The sequence below is a fragment of the Eubalaena glacialis genome, chromosome 13 (genome assembly GCF_028564815.1).
Source record: "Eubalaena glacialis isolate mEubGla1 chromosome 13, mEubGla1.1.hap2.+ XY, whole genome shotgun sequence".
NCBI lineage: Eukaryota > Metazoa > Chordata > Mammalia > Artiodactyla > Balaenidae > Eubalaena > Eubalaena glacialis.
Window position 1 is genome coordinate 27,836,503 of NC_083728.1, and position 16,588 is coordinate 27,853,090.

Below are 16,588 nucleotides of genomic sequence, written 5' to 3' on the forward strand. Positions count from 1 at the left end.
CAGCATGCGCTCATCCCTTGGTTCCCTTCAGCTCAAAGCTGCTGGGAATTTAGGCTTCTTTCCTGGCACCAGACTAGACTCAGGGCCCCTTCAGGGGTCTTAGGACATTTTTAAGGGTGGGAGTGGTATGGGTTGAACAACCTCCAAGGAAGAGGAAATTCGTAAGTAGAGTTGGGACACGTGGGTTCATGGCCCTGCCATGCTGCTGAGGGATATCTGGATGACCGTGGGTCCACTCTCTGGCCTGCTTTGATTTCTCAATCTCTCTTGTTCATCTGCCCCCGGAGCCCTTGCCCTTTTATCACTCAGCGCATCACTATCCCTGACCTGGGGCCCCATCCTTGGCTTCCAGGCCTTCCCAATTTTAATGCTTAGAAAGGACTATGTCACTCCCCTGCTCAGAATCCTTCCTTTGCTTCCAATGCCTCCAGGATAAAGCCAAAGCTCCACGGCCTGGCCTTGTGAGATCTGCTCACCTTTCCTTATCTCTCACTCTTTTCCACTCTGCTGGCCTCTTCCCTCTACTCAGACAGGGATCCTCTCCTGGAAACAGTAATGAAAGCTAAATGAGCTTCCTTTCCTCACTCCTCTTTGTTTTTAATTTGGAGTCTGACAGATTTGTGTTCAAATCTCATCTTTGCCATTTCCCAGCTCCTTGTGACTCAGAAAGGTTTTGGACCCTTTCTGAGTTTTAGGGGCTTCCTTTGACAGTTGGAGATAATAGCTGATACTTCTTTTTGCTAGGGATGGATTTATTTTTATTTTCAATTGTATTTGTTTTTGAAAAATTCAAAAATTAAAGAATACAAAGTATACAAAAGATTACATGTACAGTAAAAATTTCCTTCCAAGCCACCTTCATATTTTTCTTATCGTCAAATTTACCCAAATTAGTATCTCTTTTTACACATCTTGTAGACTCTTCTATAAATATCATCTATTGGGGACCTGCTGTATGTGCTTTCCATGGATTACTTCCATGGATTATTTCAATTAAATCCTCACAGCCACCCGTGGGGCAGACGAGAAAACTGAGGCTCAGATACCGGAAGCTGCTTGCCTGAAGCCACACTGTGGGTAAGCAGCAGACCCAAGGCAATGTGAGCATGTCCATTTATGAAGTGCTTTCTATGTGCCAGTCCCCTAGGATCGTCCTAGACCTGGGACATTCAACAAGTCATTCAACAAATACTGAGTGCCACTGTTTAGGTCACTGGGCCATATGCTAGGTTACAACGGTGGGGAGGAAAGCAAAGGCTCAGCCCTCCCAGAGTTTTATCTCAGTGGAGATGGCCCATCGCTGTTGCCCCATTTTCTGGGTAAGGAAACCAAGGAACAGAAGGGAAAGACACTGACCTGAGGTCACACAGTGATAAGAAAAGAGCTGGGATAAGCAGACGCATTTTACTGGTGGGGAAACTGGGGGATAGAAAAGAGAAGTGACTTGCCCAAGGAAACCCTGATAAGTAGGCGGCTGAGCCGGCATTCCACGGCTCACAGGGTCTTGGCCGCGCCTGCGCCTGACCCCTCCCCTCAGGGGCCGGGGCCACTTCGGCCCCGCCTCGCCACTCGCGTCCGCCTTCCTGGCAGCCGTGGCGGCTGTTTCCTGCCTGCGTAGCTGGGCGGGCGGCCGGCCCATCTGGCGGCCCCCGCCGGGCGGCGCGGGGAGGCGGCCCAGACTCGCTGGAGCCAGGCGCCGGCCCGGGCCCCCCTGCCCGCCTGGAGAGCCCAGGTGTGGCCGCGGCGGGGGTGGGGGTGGTGCCTTCCTTCCCGCTCGGCCCTTCCTGACGCACCCGGACAGGATGCTGCCTCCTCCCCAACCTCCGCCTCCCACGACCCGGCCTGGAACGTGGAGGGGATCCTAGCGGTGGGAGAGCCGGGTGGGCAGGGAGCAGCAGGCCCCGCCTCTGGTCTCCACTCCTTATGAGACCCCGGGCAAGTCTTGCCCTTTTTTTGGCGTGGGACCGGTGGCACCTCTCCTGCCTGAGGTCTTGGCATTATCCATTTGTTCAGCCGTTTTAAGTCTGTCTCCCTGATCACAAGGTCAGCTGGGGAACCCGCGCTTGACTTGTGTTCCCTGCTGTGTCCAGCGGCTTGACCGATGCCCAGCTCATAGATGGTGCTGAAGCCCCAAAAGGGCATCTCAGGGCTTTACTCCCAAATTTGGAGCCACCCAGGAGGGTCTTACCCATTTCACAGCTGAGGAAACAGGACAGAGTGGGCAGGCCTGCCCGTCACATTGTGGTAGCCAGCCCTGCTGTCAGACGCTGACCCTCTCCTCCAACACCACCACAAGGCCAGGAACCCAGAATTTAGCATCCTGACTTGCATCAACACCACCTGTGGTGAACATCGTGATTCTGGAAGCCAGGCACCTTGGGTTCAAATCCTCCCCTTGGGCACTTAATGTCTCTCTGCTTCAATTTCCTTTACCTGTAAAAATGATGGTACCTACCTCACAGGGCTGTTATATCGATTACATAAATTTTTCTAAAATACATAGCATAATGCTAGACACAGGTGAAATACAAATGAAATAATGTACTGGAGCTCTCAGCAGGGCTGGCCTTCTCCCTTCCCCTACATTAGACCCCTCCCACCTACCATAGTCAAGGGAGACTGAGGCCACAGAGAGGGACACCTAACAAATCAGGGGCAGAATATGGGGGCTTCGGAGCAGTTTCCCAAGAACCCACTCCTACTCCAGGGTGAGGCTGGCACTAGGCCCACCCAGGGCCCTGCCCACCCCCACCTCTCCGGCGTGCAGACCCAATCCGTGCCCGGCCTGGTGCCATTTTTCCATGGGACTCTGGCTGTGGCGGTTCACATCTGGAGTCTAGACTCGGAGGCTCTGCGGGCCGGGCCTACCGCCCGGGCTGGGCCACCACTGCCCGCTGTTTGCTCAGCTGAAGCTGGTTAATTGGAATTAGAGTGGCCTCTGCGGTGCCGGCTGGCCGGCGGGCCCTGGCCGGCCGCTGCCGAGGTCTGTGGAACATCTGGCCGGGCCAGGACGGTCATTAGGTGGCAGGCGCCCGGCGCCACTGCCACCTCAGCCTCCGCCGGGGGCCGGCGGTGACTCAATGAGGCCTTTGTGGGCTCCGGGCTGCAGAACCAACCGTGCTGTGTGCCTGGGCTGCCTGCCCCATCTGCCGCCCTCAGAGAGGCCTTGTTCCAGGACCACACGGCCTCCCCTCTGGAGTCGGCTGGAGTCGGCAGAGATCCAAGAAGTCCCTGAAAGGGACCCCCTGGACTGGGAGAAGCTTTTGAGATTTCCTACCCCTCCTTTCCAGAAGGCCCAGAGAAGTTGGTAGGGACTCAGGCCCAGGGGTCTGCAGAGGAGTTGCGAAGTCCTTAGGAACTCTGGAATTTGATTCAGATTGCTCAAGGTCAAATCCATGTCTATGATTAGGTAATCTGCCTCAACTCTCTCACATGTGCAATGGGGCTGATACTAGCACCCACAGCCTGAGAGTATGAGAAGTGAAATCCTGTATTGAGGTGCTCGGTACATGTAACAGCTGCGCTTCTCTGCTCCTACCTGTGCTTTAGCTCCAAACTGTCTGGAAGCCCCTGTCATTTTCAGCCTTTAAACCTGAAGCTCAGGCAAGAGAGATCTCTGGGTGGGGTGTTGAAGGTCTGAGTCTCAGGCCAGTGGCCACCCTCTCCCACATCAGTTTCTCCACCCAGTGACCCCACCCCAGGCAGGCATATGAGGGCTGTGCCCACCCCTGGCTTGGTCCACTGGGGGTTCTCCTACAGGCCAGGGCTGCTGTCTTTAGCAAACCTTGGAGAAACCCTAGCTATGGGATCTCCAGCTCTTGGGCCTGGATGGCCTCTCGTAAACAGTGGGCCCAGTCCCCCCACCCCCGCCCCCCAGCCTCTCCAGGGGCCCTGGGGGCGGCTCCTAGAATCAGGATCTTTCTGGCCTTACAGTAGTCACTTTGGGAACAATCTCAGGAATGGGCAGAACGGGAGCGGTGGGGCCTTCATCTCTAGGGCAACCTAGAGTCCAAGTGCTCTCCAGCTGAAGCCATGGGGACATCAGGATCACAGAAGATGACTTCTGCCAGCCTGGGAATAAAATCCAAACTCTTTCCTGGGGCTCATACGGCCCTGCCCATTTCCCTGGCTTTGCAGATAATGATCCCCTTGCTGAGTCAGGTCAGCCTTTTGGTACCACGGCCTCCTCCCTGCAAACCTTTCCGCCAGTAGGTAATGCATCCAGCAGCTGTCCAACACCCTCACTGCCCCCAAGTATTGGGAGCAGTGTGGCAGGAAAACTGGATGGCAGGGGAGAGGGCTCGAGGGCCCCCTCTTCTGGCCAGAGGGTATCCTGGGGGTGCTGAGCTGGCATACTGGCCAGGCACTGGGTGGGCATACAGGGAGGGGCCCAGAGGTCAGGGCCTCAACACAGGTTGCGACGGTCCAGTCTCCTTCCTTACAGGAAAGTCTCTGGGTGGGAGGGTGAGACCTAGTAAACCCATTGTAAGATACTGGGTAAGAACCTTCCAGAAGCACAGTGGACTGCCCGGGCAATGGGATGAATTTTTAATGTGAGGCAAAGTCAGTCCACAATACAAAAGTCTAAAAATCAGACCCACTTTTCCCACCTGGCACCTTGCGGGGGGGTGGGGGCAGTTGGGGCTTCCTTTGTGGGCAGGGATGGGGAGGGGCAGAGCGAGGCCAGAGAAGGGGGAGAGGGAACCAGGCCCCGGAGGTCCCGTTGGAGGGAGCCTGCTGCCCCTGCCCCTCTCCTGGAGCTGCCGGTCCCCTTCAGCAGGACTGCGGCCGTGCGGGCCCGTGTGGGGGGGACCACCCCGCCCGTGTGTCTGGCCCTCAGAGGGTCAGGCACCAGCCGCATCATTTCTCCTTCTTCTCCAGCCCCTTCGATGTTGAGGCCTCTGTTCCCTCTTTGGATTCTGTCACTGCTGCTGGATCCTTAGGATTTGACTCCTCATAACTGACCAAAAGAACAAAACGACGACGACACATTTAGAGGAGGGAAGAGCAGAATCTTTGTGCCCCACCTCCCACCATCGCCGGGAAACCCCTGGGCGCACACATCCTCGGCCCAGCACCTTCCAGGACTTGGCCCGGCCCCGCTGTGCGCCCTCCTCAGACAGGCTGCCTGCTCCGCTTTCTCTGTGCCTGGTGGTGCCAAGAGGTGGCAAGGGCAGTGGCAAACGGGAGAGGTTGGGCTTGGGCTTGTGAAGACCAATTTTAAGCTTCTTGAACCTTCCACTGGAGAGAATGGGGGAAAAAAGGGGCAGCCAGGATGAGGCTACGGGAGATGCGCTGCCTCCCGGGGCACACGGCAGGAGTCACAGCTCAGCCCCAGGGGTGCGGGCAGGCAGGGGGCTGCTCTACTGGCAAGTGGCAGGGTGCCACTCTCCCAGGCGGACACCCTGCTTAATTCTTACTAGGGGCTCCACTTATTGAGCAAGTGAGCTCATGCCAAGAACCATACTCACATTTCCTTACCAGATCAACCCCACAAGGCAGGCACGTGCCCACTTACAGATGAACAGAGAGGTTTCCGAGAGAGGAAAGTGACTTGCCCAAGGCTATACATATACGGAGAGTGGTAACAGTGTCTACTGCTGTATGACAAGGGCTGCTGACACCCACTCTCACATGAGCCCCACCGTACTGGTGAGGACACCAGGGTTCTGGGGCCCTGCTCCCCCACCCTGCGGCTGGGCACTGTGACTGCCTGGTGGTGGGGGAGGAGCTGCCTCTTGCCGCCTGCCCCTGCCCTGTACACTGGAGCTGGGGTGTCTGCCCTACCTTGGGCCCCAGGGCAGTGGGGGGAAGTGGGCAGGTGGGCACCCGCTGGGCATTACATGGCGCTGGGATTCTGCGGGCGCCGGCGGCGAGGGCCAGCTAGCTTCTGCTGCATGGAGTCCGCCAGGCTGGCTGGGGAGCCCGAGACTGTGGGGAAGTGGGTGAGCCTCGGGGTATGAGGCAGGATTTCCGCTGAGGACTCGTAGCTGTGTGAGAGACAGACAGAGAGACAGAAAAAAGAGATGGAGAGGAAGAGACTAAGGGAGGACAGAGACTTCTCTTCCAAGGAGCAGGGAGCAGAACTGGGTCTTACTTTTATCTATCTCTGTACTTTCAGGCTCTGTGGAAAGAAGCCAGTGTTACTTGGAGAACAAAGAAAAAAAGATGCACCTACATAGGGGGACACTCTGCAAAAAAACTAGGATGCCCTAGATGTATACGTGCTGCTGCGGAAACATCTCTCAGATACACCCTTGTGTGAAAAATCAAGATGCAGAATGCTCCAAGAATGCCACCATCTGCACAAGAATGTGTACACACATACGTGCTTTTAGGTGCAGAGATGTCTCTGAATGTCCAGGGACAGAGCTGGCCTCTGGGGGTGGCTGAGGTCTGAGGGGTTGTCCCTCTCGTGCTATGGATTTTTTTTTTTTTTCATGCTGTGGAATTTTGACCGATGTGCATGTGTTACCTATTTAAAAAGAAGTAAATGAATTAAAAAAAAGAGAGTGCCAATAAAAAGAAAAGTAAAACCAAAGATAAGGTGGAGAATTAGGTAGGGAGAGAGATGGGCAGAAAGAGAAGAGAGAGACCATTTGCTTTATCACCTCAATCTAAGAACCTCCTGGGGAGTGGGGGACAGAAAGGTGGGGCGCCCATGTGGGCGAACATTTAGAGAAACCAAGCACCAAGTGGTTAAAGGCAGGCACCCTCTGTCCTGGCGGGGGAGGTGACCCCAAGTGGGGGCTGGGAGCCGAGGGTGAGGGTAGGGACTGAGCTCAGGGCTCAGGTCCCACCCCTGCCCCCAGAGCTCCCCCAGATCTGCCCCCAAGTTCACCCCCAGCCTTGCCTCAGAGTCCACAGGGCTTTGCCAGGCCGGGAGCCACGAGCAGGCAGGTTGGGAGCCTGGGGCTCCTAGGAAGGGCAGAGGCAGGCACGGGGGAGGGGTGAGTCACAGGTTCCCCTGCAGGCAGCCAGGTGCACAGAAGGCTCTGGCAGGCGCTCGAGGGACAACCGGGAGGCCACGCAGGTGGAGCTGGGTGAAAGGCCCCTGAGTGGGCAGCTTCAGTTGCAGCTGGCAGCTATTTCTGGGTCCCTGGCGGGTGGGGTCAGTGCTGCTGGGGAGCAGACACCTGTCGGAGTCATGCAGGCCTTGGGGTCAGGGTGGGGCTGATCATCGGTGTGGCACGTGTGCGGACGGCCATGGGGAAGGGGTATGTGTGCGACTGAGACAGAGAGAAAGCAGCTAGCTGTGGGTTACAGCCACAGAGGCGACTGGATGGGGACTGACACTTGACTTCTAATAGGGCATTTCCATCACACTAGGGTCCCCTCTATTACTCACGTGTAGAAACTGAGGCTGGAGGAGGGAAAGGACATGCCTGAAGTCACATGGCAGCAGAGTCAGTGGGGCAGCCTGGGGGGGAATCTACACCAGCCAGTTCCTTCTCAAGACTCAGCTGGCATCTGGGTGTGGGGGCTGCCTCGAGAGCCCCAAGGCCTTGCCCTCCCCTGGCTCCTGGCCCCCAGGAGGGTTCTGCTGGTGCCCACGGGCCTGGCACCCATGTGCTGGTGGAAAGGGCGAGGGGTGAGGCCGGTGGTGGGAACAGTGCTCCCCTGTAGACATGTACCAACAGCCCTGGCAGGCTCCACTAGCTGCCTGCAGGTGCACCTGTGCCATGCAGACTTCTGCCCCCTGCCGCCTCTTACCTGAACATCTCTGTCACTTCTCCCTTGGCCAGTGCCACCAGGACAGGAAAGCCGATGCAGGCGGGGACCAGGTACAGGAGCGCAGGCTGAGAGAGAACACAGGCTGGTGAGGCAATGATGGGCAGGGCACACGCTCAGGGCTGTGCCCATCACCCCAACCCTCTCCCGGGTGTGACTGAGGGACACCGACTGCCCAGGTTCACAGAGCAAGTCAGTGGCTGGGCCCAAACCCAGGGCTCCTGACTCCAGACCAGGGCTGTTCTTCTCTGGGAGGGAACACAAGAAACCCAAAGAAACTCAAGTATGCAGGGCTTTAAGGGCGCCCATGAGTCTGGATGGCAGCATCCCAACTGCCCACGACATCAGGTTCCAACTTGCAACCTCCTGAGTTGGTCCTATTCCCAGAGACCCTGCTTGCCTAGGTCTGGGGCTGGAAGTCTGCACTTTTAACAACGCTCCAGGAGATGCTGTTAGAATGACAATGATTACGACATAGCTGCTATGGATGGAGTACTTTCTGTGGCCTGGATTGAGGTCACCCAACTGGTCATTGGCTCCACCGGGATTCATGCCCAGGTGGTCTGGGCCCAGAGCCTGTGAGGAAACTCCTGGTGAAGCTGGGTCTGCAGGATGGGACAATTACACTAACAGGCCCTGCTCCCAGAGTACCTACGTGTGCACCGAGCTCAGTCTCTGGGGTGCGCTTCAGTCCATCTCCACACCCGCTGTGACCATCCTCCTTGTGTACGGAAGGAAGGCTGATGCTTTGGGAAGAGAGGGGGTAGCCCAGGCCTTGGAGGCCTAAATGGCAAACTGGAGGTTGAACTTGGGCACCCCCCAAACTCCAAAGCCATTCTTCTCCTTGCAGCATCTGAAAGCTGGACCTCATGCTACTGATCAACCCTCCATGGCCCCCAATGCTCCCAGCAGCCTGAAGTCCCCATGAGATGTGACCCCTGCTTCCTTCTCCAACCTCACCTGCCCTGCCCTACTCTGGCCACACTGGTCTCATTTTGGTCCTCCTTGTCACCTGAAGCTACAGGACGTCTGCATGTGCCGTTTCTGGGATGTTCTTCCCACCTGTGCCTAGGTTCCTCCTCCATCAGACCTCAGCTCAGCTGTTACTTCTGTGGGGCAGCCTTTGCTTGCATGGAGTCAGGCCCTCTTGCTGCACACTCTCAGCACCCCCACTCCCCCCGCAATTCTTCACAACATTCTCTGGCAACTTGGACTGAAACATCCCTGTGCCATTATAGGCTGGAGTTTGTCTCCTGTTACGCTGTCAACTCCATGAGGGCAGGCTCCACAGCTGTCTTGTTCACTGCTGTATTCCTGGTACTCAGAAGGAGGCCTGGTAAATACTAAGCCAATGGCTTCCTCACAGATGCTCAGAAAATTAAGGGGGTGTCCTGGAGATAACTAGGGTGAGCGTGAAGGAGACATCATTCCAAAGGCAAAGCCAGCCCCTGGCTAGAGAACAGGGCTCCACAGTCTCCTGAGGCTGACCATCAGACCATTTCCTGGCTCCTGCCATGGGTGAGCTGTGAACTACCCCACTTCATATATATTATCCTTGAAACTAATAACACCCTAATCATTTGGATCTGAGTTTTACAGATGATGCTACTGAGGTTCAGAAGGAAATGACTTGCCTGAGGTCACACAGGGTGTTAAGTGGCTGAGTTGGGATTTGAACTTGGGCAGCTGAGCTTCTTCTCCTGCATCAGGTCTTTGCTATGAGATAGGCTTTGGGCCAAGAATGATAGAAATCACAACGACAAAGGTGTGCACCAAGACTTGTGAGAGGCAGCCAAAGCAGTACTCAGGGGAAAATCTGTAACCCTAAGTATATTTACAAGAAAGACTGGAAATAAACAATCTCAGTTTTCAAATCAGGAAGCCAGAAAAAGAATAAAATAAACACCCCCAAAGTAGGAAGAAAATAATAAAGGCAAAGCAAAAATTAATGAAATAAAAATAAAACAAATACAAACTGATTAAAATTTAATTTCTGAAAAGTAGATCACTTTTTCTGAAGATCAGAGGAGAAAAAAGGATCTGCCCTAAATCACACAGTTGGTCAGGATACAGACCCAGGTTCCTTTGTCTCTAAGTCCAGTATATTTTCTTCACCAAGGCCAGGCTGGGCAAAATAGAAGGCTTCCCAGGAGGAGGGTGAGAAGAAGTTTGGCCCCACCATGGCCTGCCTCACTTAAGAGCTGGCAGCAACTGAGGGGCTCCTTTGGGAAGAAGTGAGTTTGCTTAGTATCACAGGGATACAAACCTATTCTTTTTTTTCCTCTCAAGGCACCAGGGAACCTCTCCAAAGAAAGTCAGTGCTAAGGAGAGGATGGGATGTACAGCTCGGGGCAGTGAGCTGGGGGTCAGGACTCCTGCCTCTCCATCGTGCCTTGGCTTTGCTGTGTGACCACAGATAAACCACTTTCCTTTCTGGGCTTCCCTCTCCGTCCGTATGATGAGGACACCTGATCATCATTAAAGGCCTTTCTAGGAGGCTGCTAATCCTGGCTTGGAGTGCATTTTTGATAGAAGCCAAATGGGAACACAGAGGCAGAGGTGACCCCTACCTAGGGAACTGCTCGCACTGGGACTGCCTATGTCTTGGAGAGGGAGAAGGAGCTCAAAGAACAGGTTTCCCTTGTGTCCCGATCCCCATCCCAAAAAAGATTTTCAGAGAGATGCCCATGTGGATGACTGGGGAGAACAGCTGAGCTGCTGCTGGGGAGTAGCAGAGGCCTGAGACCAGGAGTCTAGGGCCCCAGCCAGGTCTCAGCTTGACTTGCTGTGTCACCCAGGGAAGGCTCCTTTTCTCTCTCCCACATAGAGGACCACCTCTCCCACCTCTGCCCTGAGCCTGTGAGAGGTCCCAATGGAGCCTTCTCTGAGTCTAGCCCAGGCAGAAGGCAAGCCTGCCACCTGGTGGCCCTCTGTGGAATAGCTCTGGGCTTGGACTCTCACGGGACTGACAGCTGGAGAAGAGACCTCCAAGGAGGCCCAAGCACTCTCTGCGCCCTCCTTGCCAAGTGCATGTCCCTCTCAGCTTGTGGAGCTTCCAAGGCCATTTGGGGCAGAAGTGAATGAAAGGTGCTTCCCCACTGGTTCTTGGTTTCTCTATGGGCCAGGAGACCTTAGACCTTCTGTAAAACATTAGTATCAATTTCACAGACATTGTAGATATGAAAATATTATAAGGACTAAATGAGTTAATGAGCGAGAGGGTTTAGCACAGTGCCTGGCACAGAGTAACTGGCCAGCAGCTCTTGTGATTAATTTAAATGTGGCTTCTCTGTGGCCGGTGCCCTGGGGAAGGGGGAAGGGAGGAGGAGGAGGGGAGGTTGGAGGGGGTACAGTAATACTCACTGGGCCGGGCATGGTTCTGAGCACTTTACTTATATTAACTCATTTCACCCTCAGACGACCCCAAGGTGGCTACTATTATTTATCCTCATTTTCTGTTTTCACGAATCAATGAGGAATCCTGAGTATAACTTCAGCAACTTGCCCAGAGTCCTGCAAAAGCAGACGGTGGAGCCTGGATTCACACCAGGGCTCCCTTAGCCTCCACTCCACACTGCCTCTCCCATGGCCAGGGGTTCAGAGCCTGGGCTTGGTCTTCACGTGACACAGGTTTGAATCCTGGCTCCACCACACACTTGCCACGTAGCACCTGAACTCCAGTTCCCTCATCTGTTCACAGGATCCTCGTGAAGTACTGAGCAGAGCCTGACACATGGGGAGTGCTCTTATTTCCAGTAGAGAGCAACCTTGTCTGCTTGCTTTCCCCTCCCCAGCTCCTCTTCTCCAGGCCACACTGACAGCTTTCAGCCCCAGCCCAGCCTGGTTCACTCTGTGGCAGCTCAGTACCCATCTAGGTGCGAGAAGGGGGCAGAGCCTGGCCTGCTTGGGGAGTGATGGAAGGGGGGCCCTGACATCCTATCACTTACCTGGTGGGTGGACAATGGGCTGAGACCCCCAACACCCACCTGATCCCGTTCTTCTGTCTGCTCCCACTACCGAGGCTGAGAAGCCATGGCCACATTACAGCTGGGGCCCAGTGACACTGATCTGTCCCAGGAGATGTGGGCAAAAATCTGCTGAGAGGACTCGGAGAAAGGTGTCGCCTTCCTGATGAAGGCGACAGGCATGCTGGCATCCTTCCTCCTTCTCCTCCTTGCCACCAGTGTGCATGTGCTGCCTGAAGTAGGGCAGTCACCTTGCAACGACCACAGGTGAAAAGGTCAAGAGAATCACAGACACGCTTGCTCTACACCACTGGACTGCTTGCATGTGGGACAAGTAAGTGCCCACCACTTGCAGTGAAAGCACTCCTGATACACCGAGGACAGTCATGCTCACCTGGGCATGTTTGAAGATGTGCATGATGAAGATGGTCAGGCCCAGGCCGAAGATGTAGGCTGCAAAGCTGGTGTAGAAGTAGGTGTGCGTGTTCTTCTTCAAGCTTCAGTGATGATGTGGGGAGAGAGGAGGGTGAGACTGAGGCACTGCAGAGCAACAGTGAGGAGGAGGGGAGCTGGGGAAGACCCTGGAGGCTGTGTGGGGTGGCTGAGAGCTCTGGGCCGGGGGCTTGGAGGTGGGCATGCACTCTGATTCTGCTCCAGCTAAGTGTCTTTGGACCAGTCACTTTCCTTCTTTCAGCCTCAGTTTACTCATCTGCAAAATGGGAAAACCACGAGCCATCTCCCTAGTGGTTGTTGAATATCAAATGCTATAACCTAGAACAGTGGCTAGGAAGCTCAGGCCAGCATAAAAATCACCTGGACAGCATGTTAAAAAAATACAGAGCTGTATGGGAGTTCCCTGGTGGCCTAGTGGTTAGGATTCTGGGCTTTCAGTGCCGTGGCCAGGTTCAATCCCTGGTCGGGGAACTGAGATTCCGCAAGCCACGCAGCATGACCAAAAAAACAAAACAAAAACAAAAACAAAACAAAAGAAACACCCAGAGTTCTAGGTCCAATTCCCAGGGAGTTGGATCTAATAGGTCTGGGGATCTGCATTTTTTTTTTTTTTTAATTTCGTAATAACTTTATTTAGTTTTGGCTTTTTTTTTTTTTAAATTGAAGTATAGTTGATTTATAATATCGTGTTACTTTCAGGTAGAAAGCACAGTGATTCAGATATATATATATATATATATATATATATATATATATATATATATATATATTCTTCTTCAGATTCTCTTCCCTTACAGGTTATTACAAAATATTAAGTATAGTTCCCTGTGCTATACAGTAGGTCCTTGTTGGTTTGGGGATCTGCATTTTGAATCTGATACAGGTGGATCATGCTTTGAGGAACACTGATACAGAAACTGTACAGCCAAGTTCTTTTAAGCGCAGTGGAGCTAATAGTTCAGTAACTCGCTGTGAATACTGCATGGATGTTGATTACATGGATAGAACGCCAGTGGCTTCCTGGGAGATTCACCCAAGATCAGCTTCAGAAGAGCTGACCCGTGCAACCTGGCATTGCCATCACTTGATGCCCTTTCACAATGCCAGCTCAGGACCTTTGCCTGTGTCCAGCAACATCGGTGGAATGAATGAGTACTTCTGATGCCCTTCCCTCCTTACCCTGGCAGCTTCTGAGCCTGGAGCTGCAAGTACACTGAGACCTGTCCTGTTGTGCAGCCTGGAGGGTAACGGATTCCCTTTGGGAATGTCATGCAGATTCTGGAACCATCTCGGAAGGACTTGCCTATCCTGCAAGTCCAGGCCAGGAATGAGATCCTTCCTCCGAGGGTGCTGCCAGCTGAATCTGTATCTCTAGCAAATGGCCTGGAGACTCCCGTGGGTTGCTCTTTGTATTACCTCTGAACATCTAGGGGCAGAGCAGCTGGCAAAGATGTGCTTCTACTTACAGACTGGCCAGGTCCCTTCCAAAGGCTCCACAGTGGCACTACCCAAATAACCCAGATCTATGTCAGTGAGGAAAAGTTAAAGTTTCACATGCAACTTGGATTTCCATGACACTGGCACTGAGTTTCTCACTACCACTTTCAACACTATTACTGTTTTGGCAACTATTGGGCCCAAGGAGATTAAGAAAATTTCATAAACCACCTCAAAATTAAGCGCACACACAGCAAGCCCTCCACCGGGAAGACTGAGCACCACCTACTGGTGGCAGGCCCGGCTGACCAGGTGCATTAACTCGGTGTGACCTTTTCTGAGTTTCAAGGGGTGGCTCAACTTGGCCCCCTTCCCTCGCCCTTGTGCTCACTTTCTACAATGGGCTGAAAATGTCTGAGTAAGGAGAGGGTGTGGAACAGCTAGAGCAGCTGGGACACGGTGACCTGACCCCGGGCTGATAAAAAGTGATAATGATGACGACGGTGCCTGCAGCTGGACTTCCCTGGGAGCCGCTGAGGTCAGCCTGTGCTCAGCACTCCCTCCACATCTTCTCGGTCAGCCCCAGGCAGGGGCTCCTGTTTACTACTAACTTAAGGATGAGAAACCTTCCCTCAGAAAGGTCAGTTCACTCGCCAAGATCACACAGTGAGAAAGCTCTATGGGTACCACCAGGACCCTCTGGGTTTAAATCTCACTCTGTGATTCATACCTCCCCCACCCTCTCCAGGCTCTATGAACACTTAGAACCTCAAGATGCAAAACGCAGATAAAATTGGAATTGCCCTGGCTGCTGTGGGGGTGGAAGGTGTGGTCCCGAGTTACCTCCTTTGGGCTCCTGGAAGCTGAAGAACCCCAGAGAACCTCCCTGCCCAGGGGAGGCCCCTCACTTGTGGAACCTGAGCATTAGCGTGCCTAAGCGGCTTACCTGATGTCAAAACGCAGCAGCAAGGCGATGAAGATTCCTGCGGGGAGAAAGCCAGGTTAGACAGTGGTAGAGGAGGAGCAGGGTAGTCAGCTAATATGCAACTGGGTCCCCACTTGGTCTCAGCCACGGAGCAATCATCAGGGGCCAAGCGTGTGGCTGACACTGCTAACTGCCAGCAGAAATCCCGTTTCTCTACCTTCAGGCCACCTGGAACAATGAGACGGTCCCAGGATTTTGCTTTGGTCTGGGACCACGTTGACCTGGCACCTCATAGCACCACAGTGTGGCACACTGGGCCTACCCTCCCAAACATTTATAGGGTGCCTAAGCACTAGGCACCGTACGCAATACAAGGGGAAGCAAAACCACTGCTCTCAGAGCCCAGCCGAGGGGGCAGGGCATACTGATCGAATATTAACAAAAATCAATGTAAGTAATTGGAAAAGAAGAAGTAAAGCTGTCACTGTTTGCAGATGACATGATACTATACATAGAGAATCCTAAAGATGCTACCAGAAAACTATTAGCGCTAATCAATGAATTTGGTAAAGTAGCAGGATACAAAATCAATGCACAGAAATCTCTTGCATTCCTATACACTAATGATGAAAAATCTGAAAGTGAAATTAAGAAAACACTCCCATTTACCATTGCAACAAAAAGAATAAAATACCTTGTAATAAACCTACCTAAGGAGACAAAAGACCTGTATGCAAAAAACTATAAGACACTGAGGAAAGAAATTAAAGATGATACAAACAGATGGAGAGATATACAATGTTCTTGGATTGGAAGAATCAACATTGTGAAAATGACTATACTACCCAAAGCAATCTACAGAGTCAATGCAATCTCTATCAAACTACCAATGGCATTTTTCGCAGAACTAGAACAAAAAATTTCACAATTTGTATGGAAACACGAAAGACCCCGAATAGCCAAAGCAATCTTGAGAAAGAAAATTGGAGCTGGAGGAATCAGGCTCCTGGACTTCAGACTCTACTACAAAGCTACGGTAATCAAGACAGTATGGTACTGGCACAAAAACAGAAATATAGACCAATGGAACAGGATAGAAAGCCCAGAGATAAACCCATGCACATATGGTCACCTTACCGTTGATAAAGGAGGCAAGAATATACAATGGAGAAAAGACAGCCTCTTCCATAAGTGGTGCTGGGAAAACTGGACAGCTACATGTAAAAGAATGAAATCAGAACACTCCCTAACACCATACACAAAAATAAACTCAAAATGGATTAAAGACCAAAATGTAAGACCAGACACTACAAAACTCTTAGAGGAAAACATAGGCAGAATACTCTATGACATAAATCACAGCAAGATCCTTTTTGATCCACCTCCTAAAGAAATGGAAATAAAAACAAAAATAAACAAATGGGACCTAATGAAACTTAAAAGCTTTTGCACAGCAAAAGAAAACATAAACAAGACGAAAAGACAACCCTCAGAATGGCAGAAAATATTTGCAAACCAAGCAACTGACAAAGGATTAATCTCCAAAATTTACAAGCAGCTCATGCAGCTCAATATCAAAAAAAAAACAAACAACCCAATCCAAAAATGGCCAGAAGACCTAAATAGACATTTCTCCAAAGAAGATATACAGATTGCCAACAAACACATGAAAGGATGCTCAACATCACTAATCATCAGAGAAATGCAAATCAAAACTACAATGAGGCATCACCTCACACCAGTCGGAATGGCCATCATCAAAAAATCTGCAAACAATAAATGCTGGAGAGGGTGTGGAGAAAAGGGAACCCTCTTGCACTGTTGGTGGGAATGTAAATTGATACAGCCACTATGGAGAACAGTATGGAGGTTCCTTAAAAAACTAAAAACAGAACTACCATACGACCCAGCAATCCCACTACTGGGCATATACCCTAAGAAAACCATAATTCAAGAAGAGTCATGTACCACAATGTTCACTGCAGCTCTATTTACAATAGCCAGGACATGGAAGCAACCTAAGTGTCCATCAACAGATGAATGGATAAAGCAGATGTGGCACATATATACAATGGAA

General features: G+C 52.3%; 1 protein-coding gene across 3 annotated transcripts in view; it reads right to left on the reverse strand.

Annotated features, from left to right (window-relative positions):
* Window positions 1-4,533: 4,533 nt before the first annotated feature.
* The window catches only part of HM13 (histocompatibility minor 13), a 40,528-nt gene continuing 28,473 nt past the window's right edge, over window positions 4,534-16,588 (reverse strand). For 2 of the 3 annotated variants that reach the window (XM_061208448.1, XM_061208447.1), the window contains exons 9-12: window positions 14,533-14,569; window positions 12,091-12,193; window positions 7,714-7,799; window positions 4,534-4,960 (exon numbers count right to left, since the gene is read on the reverse strand). In XM_061208448.1, coding sequence (XP_061064431.1) covers window positions 4,861-4,960; window positions 7,714-7,799; window positions 12,091-12,193; window positions 14,533-14,569 — 326 coding nt within the window. In that variant the 3' untranslated portion in view covers window positions 4,534-4,860. Of the gene's footprint in view, window positions 4,961-5,843; window positions 5,991-7,713; window positions 7,800-12,090; window positions 12,194-14,532; window positions 14,570-16,588 lie in introns of all 3 variants that reach the window. The other variant, XM_061208449.1, reaches the window with a different exon arrangement.